At 42.0% G+C, this 15,232-nt stretch overlaps 1 protein-coding gene across 4 annotated transcripts; it reads left to right on the top strand.

The window, feature by feature from the left end:
- Positions 1 to 2,352: 2,352 nt before the first annotated feature.
- Etfbkmt (electron transfer flavoprotein subunit beta lysine methyltransferase) lies at positions 2,353 to 11,636 on the top strand. Of its 4 annotated transcripts, XM_028757610.1 has the most exons (6): positions 2,353 to 2,478; positions 3,409 to 3,523; positions 4,526 to 4,625; positions 4,728 to 4,934; positions 8,232 to 8,362; positions 10,798 to 11,636. In XM_028757610.1, exons 4-6 carry the CDS (start codon positions 4,759 to 4,761, stop codon positions 11,139 to 11,141), a joined length of 651 nt encoding a protein of 216 aa, XP_028613443.1. In that variant the 5' UTR covers positions 2,353 to 2,478; positions 3,409 to 3,523; positions 4,526 to 4,625; positions 4,728 to 4,758; the 3' UTR covers positions 11,142 to 11,636. The 4 variants fall into 4 exon arrangements, with proteins under 4 accessions (XP_028613443.1, XP_028613440.1, XP_028613441.1 ...); XM_028757607.1 differs by having other exon boundaries at positions 4,526 to 4,934; XM_028757608.1 differs by having other exon boundaries at positions 4,507 to 4,934.
- The last annotated feature ends 3,596 nt before the right edge of the window (positions 11,637 to 15,232 follow it).

Below are 15,232 nucleotides of genomic sequence, written 5' to 3'. Positions count from 1 at the left end.
TTTGCTCTGCCCTCTGGCCTTCATTAGTATGTAAATCTCTAGGGCCTGAGGCCTAAAGCCTGACCTATGTGACTCTATGGAAATGTGGCTGTTTTCAGGATCCTAGATGATGGGAGGTACCGAACTCCTGCCGGTTCTCACGCAGAATTCCACGGAGAATCTCGGGGTTCTAAGTACCTGCTCAACCATGACCCAGGATACCCTTATACAGTCCCACATCTATCTATATCTATCTATCTATCTATCTATCTATCTATCTATCTATCTATCTAAGGCAAGATTTCTTTGTCTAGCTTTGGCTGTCCTAGAACTGGCACTATAGACCAGGCTGACTTTAAACTCACAGAGATCTACCTGCCTCTGCCTCCCAAGGGATTAAAGGCATATGCCACCACCGCCAGCCTCAGATTTTTTTAAAATTCCTCCCAGCCCTGCCAACCCCCTTTTTTTGAGATAGGATCTCACTAGGCCTGGAACTTGCTATGTAGATCAAGACAAGGTTGGCCCTTGTCTTACAGAGCTTCACCTACCTATACTGGCTAAATTCTGGGATTAGAGGCACATATCACTATATCTGGAACTTTAAAATTTTCATTTTTAATTATGTGTGTCTGTGTATGTCTTTGTACATGACTGCAGGTACCCAAGAGATATTGGATCTCCTGGAGCTGTAATCACAGGAAGTTGTGAATCACCTTGTATGGGTCTGAGAAGAGAACTCAGATCCTAGGCAAGCACTACTCATGTTCAACCACTGAGTATTTCTCTGGTCCCTAAATACAGATTTTTTTTTTTTTTTCGAGACAGGGTTTCTCTGTGTAGCCCTGGCTGTCCTGGAACTCACTCTGTAGACCAGGCTAGCCTCGAACTCAGAAATCTGCCTGCCTCTGCCTCCCAAGTGCTGGGATTGAAGGCGTGCGCCACCAACACCCGGCCTAAATACAGATTTCTTTTCTTTCTTTCTTTTTTTTTTTTTTTAAAGATTTATTTATTTATTATATATGAATACACTGTAGCTGTCTTCAGACACACCAGAAGAGGGCATCAGATCTCATTACAGATGGTTGTTAGCCACCATGTGGTTGCTGGGATTTGAACTCAGGACCTCTGGAAGTGCAGTCAGTGCTCTTAACCACTGAGCCATCTCTCCAGCCCCTTTTTTTTTTTTTTTTAAGATTTATTTATTTTTTAATTTATGACTACATTGCAGCTGACTTCAGATACACCAGAAGAGTGCGCTGGATCCCATTACAGATGGTTGTAAGCCACATGCGGTTGCTGGGAATTGAACTCAGGACCTCTGGAAGAACAGTTAGTGCTCTTAACCACTGAGCCATCTCCCCAACCCTAAATACAGATTTCTAAAGTTTTTGTTACATGTATTTATTCTGTTGTGTGTGTCCTGGGGGTGATAGTCAGAAGACACTTGTTCTTCCCATACTATCTGGGTCCTGATAAACTCAGGTTGTCAAGCTTGGCGGTGGGCCTCTACTCACTGAGCCATCTAGATAGGGTCCAGCTTTTCTTTCCCTCCCCTCCTCTTCCTTCTTCTTCCCTTCCCCCTTTTCCTTTTCTTATTTTTTTTTTTCTCTTGAAACTGTGTCACATGTCTCCCAGGCTGTCTTCTAACTTGACGAGTATGACCTTGAACCTCTTCCATCCTCTATTAGAGATCGATCTCAGGGTCTCATGCTATATAAACATTCATAACAACTGAGCTACATCCCCAGGCCCCAATTCAGATTTTGACCAAGCATCTGAAGAGCGTTATTCAATTTGTAAATTTAGATACAGCAACATAGTTTGCCATTTTCTTAGTCTGGGATATTTTTTTCTTTCTTGTACATCATAGCAGATGTTCGGTAATGAAGGTGAGAGATGGGTTAATTTTGAAGTCTTGAGTTGAGGGTCCAGTGGAAAATTTAAAGTCATTAGAAAGGTAGATATAAGAGATCCTGAACCTACAGGCTGAAAATAGCCTTACATTGTGACTTTATATTTATGACCACACCGCAACTTAATGTCATAAAACTTTACTCGCCACTCTAGATTCGTACTCAGTGTGCTTGGCATACAGTGCTAGCAGCGTAAGCCTGGCAAAAGGTTTTAGAAATCAGAATTAGCAGACATGGCTCACACTAGCTGTGAAATTGAGGTTCAGGTCTCTAGGGTCTGACCTGAAGAGTCTCAAGGTTACAGAGGGCTCCGCGTTCCCAGTTGCCTTGGGAACCGAGGGAGGTCCAAAACAAAACACAGCTCGAAAGAGGGCGGAGCCGGTGCGTAGCCCTCCGGTCCGGGCGGCCGCGCGTTCCGCGTTTCATTGGTTCTAAGTTCCGCCGCTTTCAGGTTCCCACTGCCCTGTGTATTTCCAGCCGCGGGTTCAGGCTTTCTCTCCTGAGAAAAGAGACCTACCGTACTTGTTTTTTTTTCCCCCTGCACGCGAAGGGCGAGTTCCACGTGCTGATCGAATAAAGTCAGGTAAGGCCATAAGGACCGCATTATCCTTTTAAGTAGACTCCTGTTCTTTGTTTTGGAGGAAAGTAATGTAGTCACATCATTGTTTGGAATTTAACCTTTTTGTTTGCTTGGGACAAAGTCTCATGTTGTAGTCTCTGGCCTGCAATGTAGCCCAGACTGTCTCGAACTTGAGGCAGTCCTGCCTTACTTAGCTTCCCAAGTGATGAGATTATAAAAATGCTCTGCCCTGCACTGTTGGTTTGTTTACCTGTGTGTGCACCTGTGCCTGTGGAGAAGCTAAGACACTGGAAATTGTGGTCCTGTAGAGGAAAAGCAACTCTCTTAGTACCCGAGCCTTCTCTCTTGGTGGTGGTTTGTTTGTTTGGTTTATTCATTCATTCATTCATTCATTCATTCATTCATTCATTCTGTCAGTCAGTCTGTCTTTTATAACAGGGAGGCAGACCTACTGAGGGACTAAGAGTCAGACAGATTCCCTGGCAAGCAGGCAGATAGGATGGGTAAGCAAGCAGAGGGGCCATGGATGGATAATAAAGGTGGAAAACTTTAAAGATGTCTAGCTTTTCCTCACCCTCCTGACCTGAGACAAAAGCCTGACAATTTAAAACAAAAGCCTTGTGAGCTTTTTCTCCTTCCCATGCTGATGGCCTGGCTCAACAAGTTCAAAGCCAGATCAGGACAGTTTTTCAGCCATTGTCTCTTTCTTCAAAGTGACCAACCCCCTAAATTAGGGGAGGAAAACCCTTCAGAGACTTCAAAACCAAAGCACCTTATCCCCCACCCCCTAATCCTCAAGAAGAGTCTGGACTTTCAGCTCCCCTCTGCTTTGTGGAGGAGGGTCTTTTTCTCTGTGTTTGCTGCATGTGTGTGTTTACTTGCCCCAATAAAAGCCTTTCTCCAACATCTGATTCTGTTTGCTTTTGTTTTCAGGTTTTAAGATTTCTCCACTGCTACCTGTTGAGCGCTGAAGTTTTCTAACTCTTTAACTGGCAGAGAAAACTGAACCCAATCAGGAGCCCTTAGACAGTAATGCCAGTTCAGTCAGGTACTACTGAGTACACAGACAGGGCTGGCTTGAATTCAGCCCTTCTTATCACTGCTTCTTTCTTTCATGGAGATCTGCCTGCCTTTGCCTCCCAAGTGCTGAGATTAAAGGCAAGGTGTTCACTACTGTGCCCATCCTGATGTCTTTCCCATAACATAATTTGAGTACCTACCTAGATTGGCTTTAAAAACTTCTTCAAAACCAAACTTTCAGTGCTGGGAAGTCATGGTATCCAAATACACAGTAATCCCATATTGTGCTGCTGTAAACCTTAAAGCTCAACTGGTAGAGTGTTTGCCTTGAAGGCATGAAGCCCTGGGTCTGACCCAAGCAACAATAAACCTGGAGGGAGGAGGATCATTACAAATTTGATGTCTGTTTGGTCTACACAGTGAATTGTTTGGTCTACACAGTGAATTCTAGTGCAGCCTGGGCTATAGTACAAGTCTATATTTTATTTGATTATGCTTTGTTTGCATGTGTATAAATGCACTGTGTGTGTGTGTGTGTGTGTGTGTGTGTATGTATGTGTGTGTGTATGTGTGTGTGTCTGTCTCTGTGTGTCTGGTGCCTGACAAAAGCCAGAAGAGGGTACCAGATCCCTTAGAACTGAAGTTATGATTGTGAACTGCCATGTGGATGCTAGGAACTGAACTTTGGGTCCTCTGCAAGAGCATCAGGTGCTCTTTAACTGCTGAGCTATTTCTTTATGTGCAAGTCTATCCTAAAATCAAAACAAACAAAAAGATAAATATTATTTCATTTTCATGAACAGTGTTATAAAAATAAAATGCCTGTATATTTGTCATTATGAATTACTGAAATGATTTCACAGTTAAAAAAAAAAGCAACTAGATTTCTTTGCCCAAACTGGTAAGCCAAAGCTGTCCCTCTGACATGAATTTGTACTTGTGGGTTGTTAGTGCTTATTTTCTTGTTATGTGGAATGATATGGACATATTGGCTAGACTAAGAATTTTCAGTATTGTTTCTTTTTTGTAGAGATCCGGAAATTCCAGTATCAATTAAGTGGAAAGACAGACTCTCCTTCTATCTGCCCGGGAAACAGTCTTTATTAATAGCAACACTGACAGAACCTGAGGTTTGGAGATGTACTAATGGCTTTCAGTCGGTGTTGGAAAGCTCCCAGGAGCCAATGGAGTTTCCTGCAGGCTGTGAACAGTGGGTTTCCCCTGTTTCTCAGGAGGACAGTGGCGAGTTGTTTGGATCCTAAGATGAAAGCCTTCCTGGAGGAGAACACTGAAGTCACCAGCAGTGGCAGCCTTACCCCTGAAATCCAGTTACGGCTTTTAACCCCCAGGTGCAAGTTTTGGTGGGAAAGGGCTGACCTGTGGCCCTACAGTGATCCCTACTGGGCTATCTACTGGCCAGGAGGCCAGGCTCTGTCTAGGTATGTTTCATTGAAATATTGAAGATCTTTCTTCCTTTAAGCAATCACTCCACCTCCATTTCATTCTCTCTGGCCCCATATCATAGCAGCAGACCCAGAAAGTCACTGAGGCCCATGCAAATCTCAACTTGTATATGATTTGGCTTGCCATCCTTCTGGTGAAGTAGAAGAGAATTTGTCCTGTGGGAAGACAAAGTCATCTTCAAAAGGATGTCTTATAGTTACCCAAGATAGTGTCACCTTGTAATCTTAGCACTTAAAGGCTAAGGCATGAGGGTAGGAGTTTGAAGCTATCCTGTGATATGAAGCAATGCTTTCTTAAACCATTAATAGTCTCTTGTACTCACATACTTAACTTTGGCACTGCCACAGAGAAGAGGACAGGTGTTGGGGCCTCTGAAGTCTGGCTTTTCAGCTGAGACTAAGTGAGAAGACAATTGTCAACAAAGCATTCAGAGAGGGCTGCACTACATCCAGAACTGGTCACTGTTAATTTAGCTTGGCTTCATGACAGTCACAGATGTGGATACCTTAGTAACAAAATAGTTCTCATCATACCTGCCCTGGGTAACGTTTGTTGTCAACTCCAATGAATCTGGAGTTACCCACAAGACACACCTTTTGGCATGTCTATGAGAGAATGCTTTTCTATTGCTGTAATAAATAAACATAACCAAAAACAACTTGGGGAAGAAAGTTTATTTCATTTTACACTTCTAGGTCACAGGAATCCATCATCAGGAAAGTCAGGGCAGGAACTCTAGGCAGGAATGGAATGTGGAGGCAAAAACTAAAGCATAGTCCATGGAGGAGCCCTGCTTACTGGCTTGCTTCTTAAAGCTTGCTCAGTCTGCTTGCTTTCCTTCTTTCTTTCTTTCTTTCTTTCTTTCTTTCTTTCTTTCTTTCTTTCTTTCTTTCTTTCTCTCTTTTTGTTTTGTTTTGTTTTTGTTTTTCGAGAAGGGGTTTCTCTGTGTAGTCCTGGCTGTCCTGGGACTCACTCTGTAGACCAGGCTGGCCTTGAATTTAGAAATCAGCCTTTCTCTGCCTTGCAAGTGCTGGGATTAAAGGCGTGTGCCACCACCACCCGGCTTCAATCTGCTTTCTTAACACTATACAAGATTACCTGTCCAGGCATTGTTCTGAATAGGCTGGGCTCTCCCACATCAATCATTAAACAAAAAAAATCCCTTAGGCTTGCTCACAGGCTACTCTGGTAGAGTTATATTCTCAACTGAGGGTACCTTTTCCCAGTTGCCTATAGCTAGTGTAAAGTTGACAAAAAAACTAACCTGGATAGGATATTTCCAGAGGTTTTTTTTTTTTTTTTTTTTTTTTTTTTTAAGATTTATGTAAGCCGGGCGGTGGTGGCCCACGCCTTTATTTAATCCCAGCACTTGGGAGGCAGAGACAGGTGGATTTCTGAGTTCGAGGCCAGCCTGGTCTACAGAGTGGAGAAACCCTGTATTGAACCCCCCTCCCCCCCCAAACAAAAAAAAAAGATTTATGTATATAGCATTCTACCTGCATGTATGTCTGCAGGCCAGAAGATCTCATGTGGTTGCTGGGAATTGAACTGAGGACCTTTGGAAAAACAGACAGTGCTCTTAACCTCTGAGCTATCTTTCTAGCCACCTTCCAAAGAGATTTAACTGAGGAAGGAAAGGCCACCTTGAAGTAGATTATACTTCCTATAGGATTGGGTTGTGTTCTGTATACAAAGAGAAGAAGAAAGAAAGCTAGCTGAATCCTAGAATTCCTTCCTTTTCTCCATAGTTTATCCTGATAAGAGCATCAGTCTCATACTCCTACTGTCCAGGACCTTACTGCCATACCTTCCTATAATGATAGATTGTATCGTCAAACTGTGATCCTTCAAAATAAACTCTTATTCCCTTAAAAGTTTCTTGTCAGGTATTTGGTTACAGCAGTGAGACCCACCCTCAGGGTCTCACTATGTAGCCCAGGCTGGCCTGGAACTCATAGAGTTCTACCTGCCTCTGCTTCCTGTATGCGACCACTGCCCAGCTTCCAACTTCTTTTTTTTTTTTTTTAAGACTTATGATTTTTGGCTGGGCGGTGGTGGCACACGTCTTTAATCCCAGCACTTGGGAGGCAGAGGCAGGTGGATTTCTGAGTTCGAGGCCAGCCTGGTCTACAGAGTGAGTTCTAGGATAGCCAGGGCTATACAGAGAAACCCTGTCTCGAAAAACCAAAAAAAAAAAAAAAAGACTTATGTATTTTTTGTATGAGTGTTTTGTCTGAATGTTATGTGTGCATGGTGCCCGTGAAGGTCAAGAAGAAGGCATCAAATCCCCTGAAACTTGAACCTGAATCCTCTGGAAGAGTACCAAGTACTCTTAACCACTGAACCAACTCTCTGCCACTGAGCTAACTCTCCAACCTTCATACTAACTTTTCTAACACATACCTCAACCCAAAATCTAGTTTTTATAGTAGTTTGGTCATCGCTTTGCTGCTTTGTTGCATAGTTTTACTGCCTTACATAAACTTAAGGCATATCCACAAATAAAGCTTCCACCCCTCAAGATACTCTAGTGTCAGCTCTTAAAGAACCTACATGGTCATAAAAGATCTATATGTCTTACTTTGTGCTCAGATTCATGTGCATATCAACAATTAGTACAGAGTTTCTTGATGGATCCTAAAGACCCATCCCTTCAAAGATCCTGCTTTAACACTATATATGCTACCTGCTCCTAGAATTGGCTCTTCAGCACATAGAAGGTATGAATGACCACTTGGGATTTTCTATTTGGCAGCTCATTTTAGGTGGGCCCTGCATTTGATTCAATTTAGCATTTTTAAGCTCCCTCCTGTCCATCTTGGTTTTTCATATAGCTGCAACTATACTTTTTGTTAAGAAACAGCTGAAACAAAGGCAAACATGTTTAGCATGTTCATCTACTCTTTGCTTTCGAATTGATCTTGATTTCATCTGGTTATGTCTTAAGGATGTAGGGCTGACAGACAAAAGGTCTTCTGTTTCCCAGGAGTAGTATTGCTACTGCTACAGGCCAGGCAGGTTCTCTACCATCAGAAAAAAAAAATTACATTTAATTGCTTTGTGTTTGGTAGCACAGGTATCCCATGGTGTGCATGTAAAGGTCAGAGGACAACTCGCATGAATTGTTTTTTTCTATACTATGTTGACCTCAGGTCATAAGACTTCAAAGCAAGCACCTTTATCTGCTAAACCATCTTGTCTGTTTTTGTTTTCATGCTTCTTACTCTCATTTTCCATTCCTCAGGTGTTTTCTCCTTTCTTTCTAATTTTAGGTATCTTTTGGATAACCCTGATGTCGTTAGAGGAAAGTCTGTCTTAGACCTTGGAAGTGGATGTGGAGCTACAGCCATTGCTGCTAAGATGAGTGGAGCATCAAAGATCTTGGCCAATGACATAGACCCCAGTAAGGACCACATATTTTAAAACATTTAAAACTCATCTCCCCAACCCCTCTTTTCGTCATGATAGTTTATTGCCTTGTTTTGTAATCTGATACTGTGAGGTATGTTCAGTGGGACCTGAACTGGCGATGCATTTCCCCAAGAGGATTTGATTTGTTTGCCAGACATTCCACAGGGATACCTGTGAGGGCACATGTGTTAGCTCAGGGTTGAGAATGCCCTGAAATATGTAAGTAACTTTTTCTTGTTTTTTTGTTTTTGTTTTTGTTTGTTTTTTTTTGGTTTTGTTTTGTTTGTTTGTTTGTTTTTTCAAGACAAGGTTTCTCTGTATAGCCCTGGCTGTCCTGGAACTCATTTGGTAGACCAGGCTGTCCTGGAAATTCACCTGCCAAGGCCTCCCAAGTGCTGGGATTAAATACAGGCGTGTGCCACCACTGCCCGGCCAAGTAATTTTTATTTGATACAAAATCCAAGTAAAGATAGGCTTGTGTCTTTAGTGGACATTTTTACTTCATTAAGATCCAAGCTGTGTTGGGTATGGCAGCCACACCTTAAATTCCAGCACTTAGGAAGTAGTTGCAGTTCCAGGTTAGCTAGGGCTACAAAATGAGACCCTGTTTCAAACAAACAAAACAAAAAAACAAGAAAGAAAAAGGCTCAAGTTGAGATAGTTAAGCTTTTATTTCATATGAAACAAAACAAAAAATCAACCAAGCAAAACAAAAAAACAAGAAAGAAAAAGGCCCAAGTTGAGATAGTTAAGCTTTTATTTCATAGGATTTTTTTCTGAACCCTCATTTAGAGTAGAGCCCTTCAGGGATTTTAGTTTGTTAAGAGGTTTCAGATATAACTTGATCAAGCCCAACATTGTTTTTCTGTCTATATAAATAAACATACAAAAAAATAACCCACCACTGCTCGTCTGCTTTTAATATATAGCCGTTTTAAAACATTCCTTTTTTTGTTTATAGCCCACATGAGAAAGTGATAGACCACCATGAATATAAAACCACATAAGAGCTCTTTGTTTAAGCTACAGAACTGAGAGCAGGCTGTCATCACAAAGAACTCTGGGACACCCTATATTAAGTACTACAGAATTTATACAAACAAAAGACTACAAATCACATTAGTGCAAGCTAGGAGCGTTTTTACTTTTAACAAGGGATCATTTCCCAGCAAGGAAGGAGAAACATTTTAGAAGTCTCATTTCTCAGGAGAAACTGTTCTGTCAAGCAGGATATAATTATGGGTGTGGGTGTGGGTATGGGGTCAGGATAACCTGATCTCTCCTAGACATTTCACTTTTCTTTCCTTCTTTCCCTCTCTTTCTCTCTCTTTCTTTTGAGACAGTTTCATATACTCCAGGATGGCCTCAGTTAGCTCTTTAGCTAATGATAACCTTGAATTTATGATCTTCCTATTCCCACCTTTGGGGTTATAGGCATACACCACCATGCCCAGCCTCTTTGTTTTGTTTTTTGTTTGTTTGAGAAAAGGTCTTAGGCTGAAGACCCAGCTGGCTTGGTACCTCCCTTTGTATCCCAGGTTGGCTCATACTTTCAGGGATCTTTCTGCTGTATATTACCAAGCCTTGTAGTGACAGGTGTTCACCATCATGCTTAGCCAGGATATACTTTATATTGGCATAAATTTTAAACTTCTTTGCCTAAAAAAATAACAACAGGAGCTGGAGAGATGGCTTAGTGGTTAAGAGCACTGCTTGTCCATAGGACCCAGGTTCAGTTCTCAGCTTTCACATGGCAGCTCACAACTCTCTGTAGCTACAGTTCCAGGGGATCCAACATACTCACACAGACATGAATCCAGACAAAACACATATGAAATAAAATTGAAAACAACAAAAACAAGAAAAAAAATCCCTTTTGACAAAAGGTAAGTATTAGATTACTTTTACACTTATGGGATTTGGTTCCTTTTTTTTTTTTTTTTTTTTTTTTTTTTTGGTTTTTTGAGATAGTGTTTCTCTGTATAGTCCTGGCTGTCCTGGAACTCACTCTGTAGATCAGGCTGGCCTTGAACTCAGAAATCCACCTGCCTCTGCCTCCCAAGTGCTGGGATTAAAGGCATGCGCCACCACTGCCCGGCTGATTTGGTTCCTTCTTTCCACCATGTGTTTCATGTATTGAACTTTTTTTTTTGTTTGTTTGTTTTTGTTTTTTGTTTTTTTTTGGGACAAGCAGGGTTTCTCTGTGTGTAGCCCTGGCTGTCCTGGAACTCACTCTGTAGACCAGGCTAGCCTCGAACTCTCGAACTCAGGGATCCTCCTGCCTCTGCCTCCCAAGTGCTGGGATTAAAGGTGTGTGCCACCACCGCCTGGCATATTGTTAGATTTTTAAAAGTGTTTAAATTAATAAGAATTAAAGTAGCCTACTGATACATGCTTCCAGACCAATTCATTATATGTTTTGTAAAGTTGCAGGAATGGCGATTACACTAAATTGCAAGTTAAATGGACTGAATCCTTTTCCTGTTTTAACTAAAAACATTTTGAATACTCAACAAGGTAAGTTTGATCTCATTGTTCTTGGAGATATGTTTTATGATGAAGACCTTGCAGACAGTCTTCATCTGTGGCTGCAGAACTACTTTTGGACCCATGGGACCCGAATACTGATTGGTGACCCTGGGAGGCCCCAGTTCAGTGGACATAGCATTCAGCATCAACTGTACCAACTAGTAGAATACATACTTCCAGAGCCAACCCAGCAAGATAACAATGGACTGACCACAAGTGCGGTATGGGATTTTCATCCCTGATTTGTCAAAGTGCTTTTAAGTATGAATATAGTTCTGTTTGTGTTAAGTTCTAAAAATTTCCTCTGTAGGAGGTACTCAACAGTTTAAAGAATGCAATTCAGTGGGGTGTGGTGGCTTGGGCCTTCAATACTACCACTTGGGAGGCTGAGGTAGGCTCATCTCTGTGACTTTGAGGCCAGTTTGGTCTATAGTGAGTTCAAGGACAGCCAGACCCTGTTTCAAAAATAGATAGATAGGTAGATAGATAGATAGATAGATAGATAGATAGATAATAAAGTAAATTTCTTTTCCTTTGCTATGATACTTTGGATAACTCTGTATAGTTTACTAAAGTTAGTTATGGTTATGTTCCCATTTCACATACCAGGGTGTCAGGATTTTATAATGAAACACTGTATCATGTACAATCTGTTATGTAGAAGATATATCTATGTTTAGATGTAGTATACATAATTTGCTTCAGTATTAATAAAATATCTCTGGAAAGATAAGTAACTGAAGTGTTATCTTTCTGATACTATAACAAAATAACTGAGGAAATCAGCTTAAAAGAGAAGTGATTTGTTTGGGCTCAGTTTCAGAGGCTCCAACCCATGGTCTGCTGTTTCCCTTGCTTTGTGTTGAGGTGAGGTGGGATATGCAGCAGAAGTGGCTTCTCACATTATGGTAACTAGGAAGCAGAGAGCAAGGGACCATGGATAAGGGTGGGTTCACTGGTCCCAAGGATCAAGACCAGAGAAATTGCCATGGGGAGGGAGACAGGGGATGCAGAAGAAAATAGGTGTGCAAGCAGGGAGGCAGAAAATGCAGAGGTAGGGAGGGAGGGATAGAGAAGGAATCCAAAATGTCTGGATTACATACGGAAGATCTTCTACGGATAGGGAAGCCCAGCACGTCAGCTGGAAAGTTCATTGCAGAGGGTTGGGTATACCAACCCTGTAAGAGGGACTGAGGGATGGTGGGAGAACCTGGAGGTCAGGTCCACTTTGTTATGTAAAATATGTGTCTCAGGCATTTGTCCCAGGTCTGAATCCCAACACTGACAATCTACTTATGAACGTCCTTTCAACACAAGTCTTGGGAGTGAGGAAGTATTACAGATTAAAGCTATAACTGGTTATGTAGAGGAATTTTAGTTCATCAACATGGCTGTTCTGGTAAGGAATCATATCCAAAGGCCTTCTAGGTTTATGTGATCCAGCTGGAATACAGATACTCCCTGGATCACAGTATGATCTGGCTGGAATGCAGTCATGCCTTTAGTACATACCTTTAGTCCCAAACAATGAAAAGTAAGGTTAGTTTATAGATGGAAGCAGCCATGTTTGAAAGAGATATCTAGTTGAGGGGTAGAAAAGTGACTAGTCAGAGAAAGATTTGACAGAATGAGTCAGAGTAAGATATGCCCAACTCTCAAGACAGCAGCAGAGAGGGAGAGAGGGAGCAGTTTTACAGAGACATATTGCAGGAAGAGAGAACAAGCCAGAGGATAAGGAGCCAGAAGATTAGAACAAAATCCAGTAGTTTAAGGCTAATCAGAGCAGTTCAGTGAGAAGCTAAAATGAGCCATATTGAATAAGTCAGATTGGAGAGGAGTTTGAGTCAGAACAGCTGAGTTGAACCAGCCAGAGTTCAGAAAAAACTAGAAAGGGTGAGTTTATTCAGCAGTAAGCCTCTGAGATAATTTTATCAGGCGAATAAAAGATACTTGTATGGGCTTAAAAAAACAAAATAACAACAAAAAAAAAACAACAAAGTTCTCTCTATTCCTTCTGAGAGAACCAAATGGTTTATTCACTGGGTTAAGAATTTTTTTTACTTTTGAAATTTTGGATTTGTACTTACATATGCTATACTTACTATTATCTAATTTAAAAGTTGAACACTGCCACTTTGCATGCAACAAATACCAATTTCAGTCATTCCAAGGTACCCTCATAGTCTTATACATTGCTTTGGAACTGTCTTTTTGGTTTTTCGAGACAGGGTTTCTCTGTCTAGCCCTGGCTGTCCTGGAACTCACTCTGAAGACCAGGCTGGCCTCGAACTCAGAAATCCACTTGCCTCTGCCTCCCAAGTGCTGGGATTAAATAAAGGCGTGCGCCACCACCGCCCAGCGCTTTGGAACTGTCTTGGATGCTTGAATTACATACTTTCTAACAGTAGACACCAGGATACTAGGATGATTAAGATTAGATTTAAAAAGCAGAGAGATAGCAAAATCAAAAACTACAATAATTATATAGGTATTTGGGGGCTAGGGATGCAGAAAATTGTCTTAGAAGGTTTTTGTTGTTTTGTGTCCAACTATGTGTCTGAGGATGGCTTTGAACTCATCATCCAGTCTTTATCTAAAGTGCTAGATCCTGATTTATGCAATACTAGGGATTGAACCCAGATCTTTGTACAAACTAGGCAAATATCAACCTAGCGAAATGCACTGTGATATTTGAAGTTCTGTACTTGTGATTCTGGACCTTTGGACCCCAAAGACACTCCTGAGACCAGCTTGCTGCAATAACATAAGTCAGGTTCTTTTTAATATATGAAGCTTCGGGTCGAAACGTGTCTCACATAGGAGACAGAAGAATCAACCCTGAGATCTAACAGCTTAGGGTTTTTAAAGGTAAAGGCGGGGGTGGGGGGGGGTGTGTTTGGGGTTGTGGCACAGTCATACACAATTGGCTGTTTCAAACATCTGTAATGTGTGTAAACGAATCTCAAGATAACTGTCCCTGGTTTCTGTGGCCTTGGGACCCAGTGTGAATTTTATCTGAGCCAGCTCACCACCTGGCAGAATTTAATTAGCAAGTCCTTGGGCCCTTCAGTGGGAGTTTTTCCAGAGAAGGCTAAGACATCACATGAACAGATGGGTGTTTCAATAATGTTCTCATTCTTAAGGAATTTACTTAAGGCACTTTCCCTATCTTCTACAGCTGGTGAATCTTTGGAGCACTCAATTGACCTTTGTTTCCCTGCATCTCTGTGAAGGCCTTGGGTTAGCAAGTTAGCTGACTTATTTTTAACTATTTGTATTAGTGAATTGAGGCTTTCTGTTATACTATTTAACTAACAAAAAATATCTTTTCACAGGCACTCCCTGGAAACTTGCAGGCCACTCAGGTCAGGGATGCTGGTAGGCTAATGGAGGAATTCACAGCTCTCTGAGCTGCTCCAACACCAGTTCCCTAGTCTTATATCCAGCTTGGTAACTGACTGCTTGGAGCAGCTCCACTCCCTTCTCCAGTGGATCACATAAATCTCCAAACTCCCATTCATTGCTTTATTCCAGCCCCAACATCAATGGGCATTCCCTGGGAATAGCCCAGGTGTTTGGTTTTGCACCAATCCCCCAACAATGGTCTGAGTGCATACTTTACATACCAAAGCGGGCCTGGCCTCCATGTTCTCCCAGCACTTCTCAGTCCCTACTTGGCATACCCTGCGTCCAACCCTGAATTTTCCAGACCAGGAGCTGGGATGCCCTTGCCCCAGAGGCTCTTCCCTATATAATCCAGACATTCTGGTCTCTCCTCTTCTCTCTCTGCATGTGCGCCCCTTTCTCTCTTTGTCCCCTAGCTCCCCTCTCCCATTTTTCCCATGGCAACTTCCCTGGCCTTGGTCCTTGGGGCCAATGAACTCCCCCCTACCTGAGAGCAGCTTCCCAATATACTGTCTTTAATATAATCTGGCCTAAATTGGCTCATATCATTGATGTTGAAATAACTTATCAGATGGTGCTGAAACCTATGAATAGAAAGCCTCCAAGAAACATAAAGGTCTAAGAATTGAAGGTCTAGGGATGGAGGGGCCTATTCATTCCTTTTGTCTCAGCTTAGTAACTAGGCCATTAGCCATCTGCTCTAGCAGCAGACCCCAAAAGTCCAGGAACAAGACAATAAAATCTCCCACCCAAGGAACAGCCTGAATGAAGATAGCCACATGAATGGGAGATATCTGATCTCAGGATAGGCCATCTGTGCTGGGCAGCCCATCCTGTGGTTAATCATTCATGACACAGGAATGCAGTCCCAGCACCTACCAATGAGGTTTTGGATTACCAAACCCTAACAGTATAATAATGAAATGTT

This window comes from Grammomys surdaster, unplaced genomic scaffold (genome assembly GCF_004785775.1).
Source record: "Grammomys surdaster isolate TR1022 unplaced genomic scaffold, NIH_TR_1.0 126176, whole genome shotgun sequence".
Classification (NCBI taxonomy): Eukaryota; Metazoa; Chordata; class Mammalia; order Rodentia; family Muridae; genus Grammomys; species Grammomys surdaster.
This window is presented reverse-complemented; position numbering and strand designations above follow the sequence as displayed.

Coding starts and splice junctions, on each gene's coding strand:
- Etfbkmt (XM_028757609.1), top strand. CDS start 4,642: ATGGCTTTCAGTCGGTGTTGGAAAGCTCCCAGGAGCCAATGGAGTTTC. Junction 4,935..8,231: donor GGAGGCCAGGCTCTGTCTAG/GTATGTTTCATT, acceptor TTCTAATTTTAG/GTATCTTTTGGATAACCCTG. Junction 8,363..10,797: donor GGCCAATGACATAGACCCCA/GTAAGGACCACA, acceptor TGTTTTGTAAAG/TTGCAGGAATGGCGATTACA.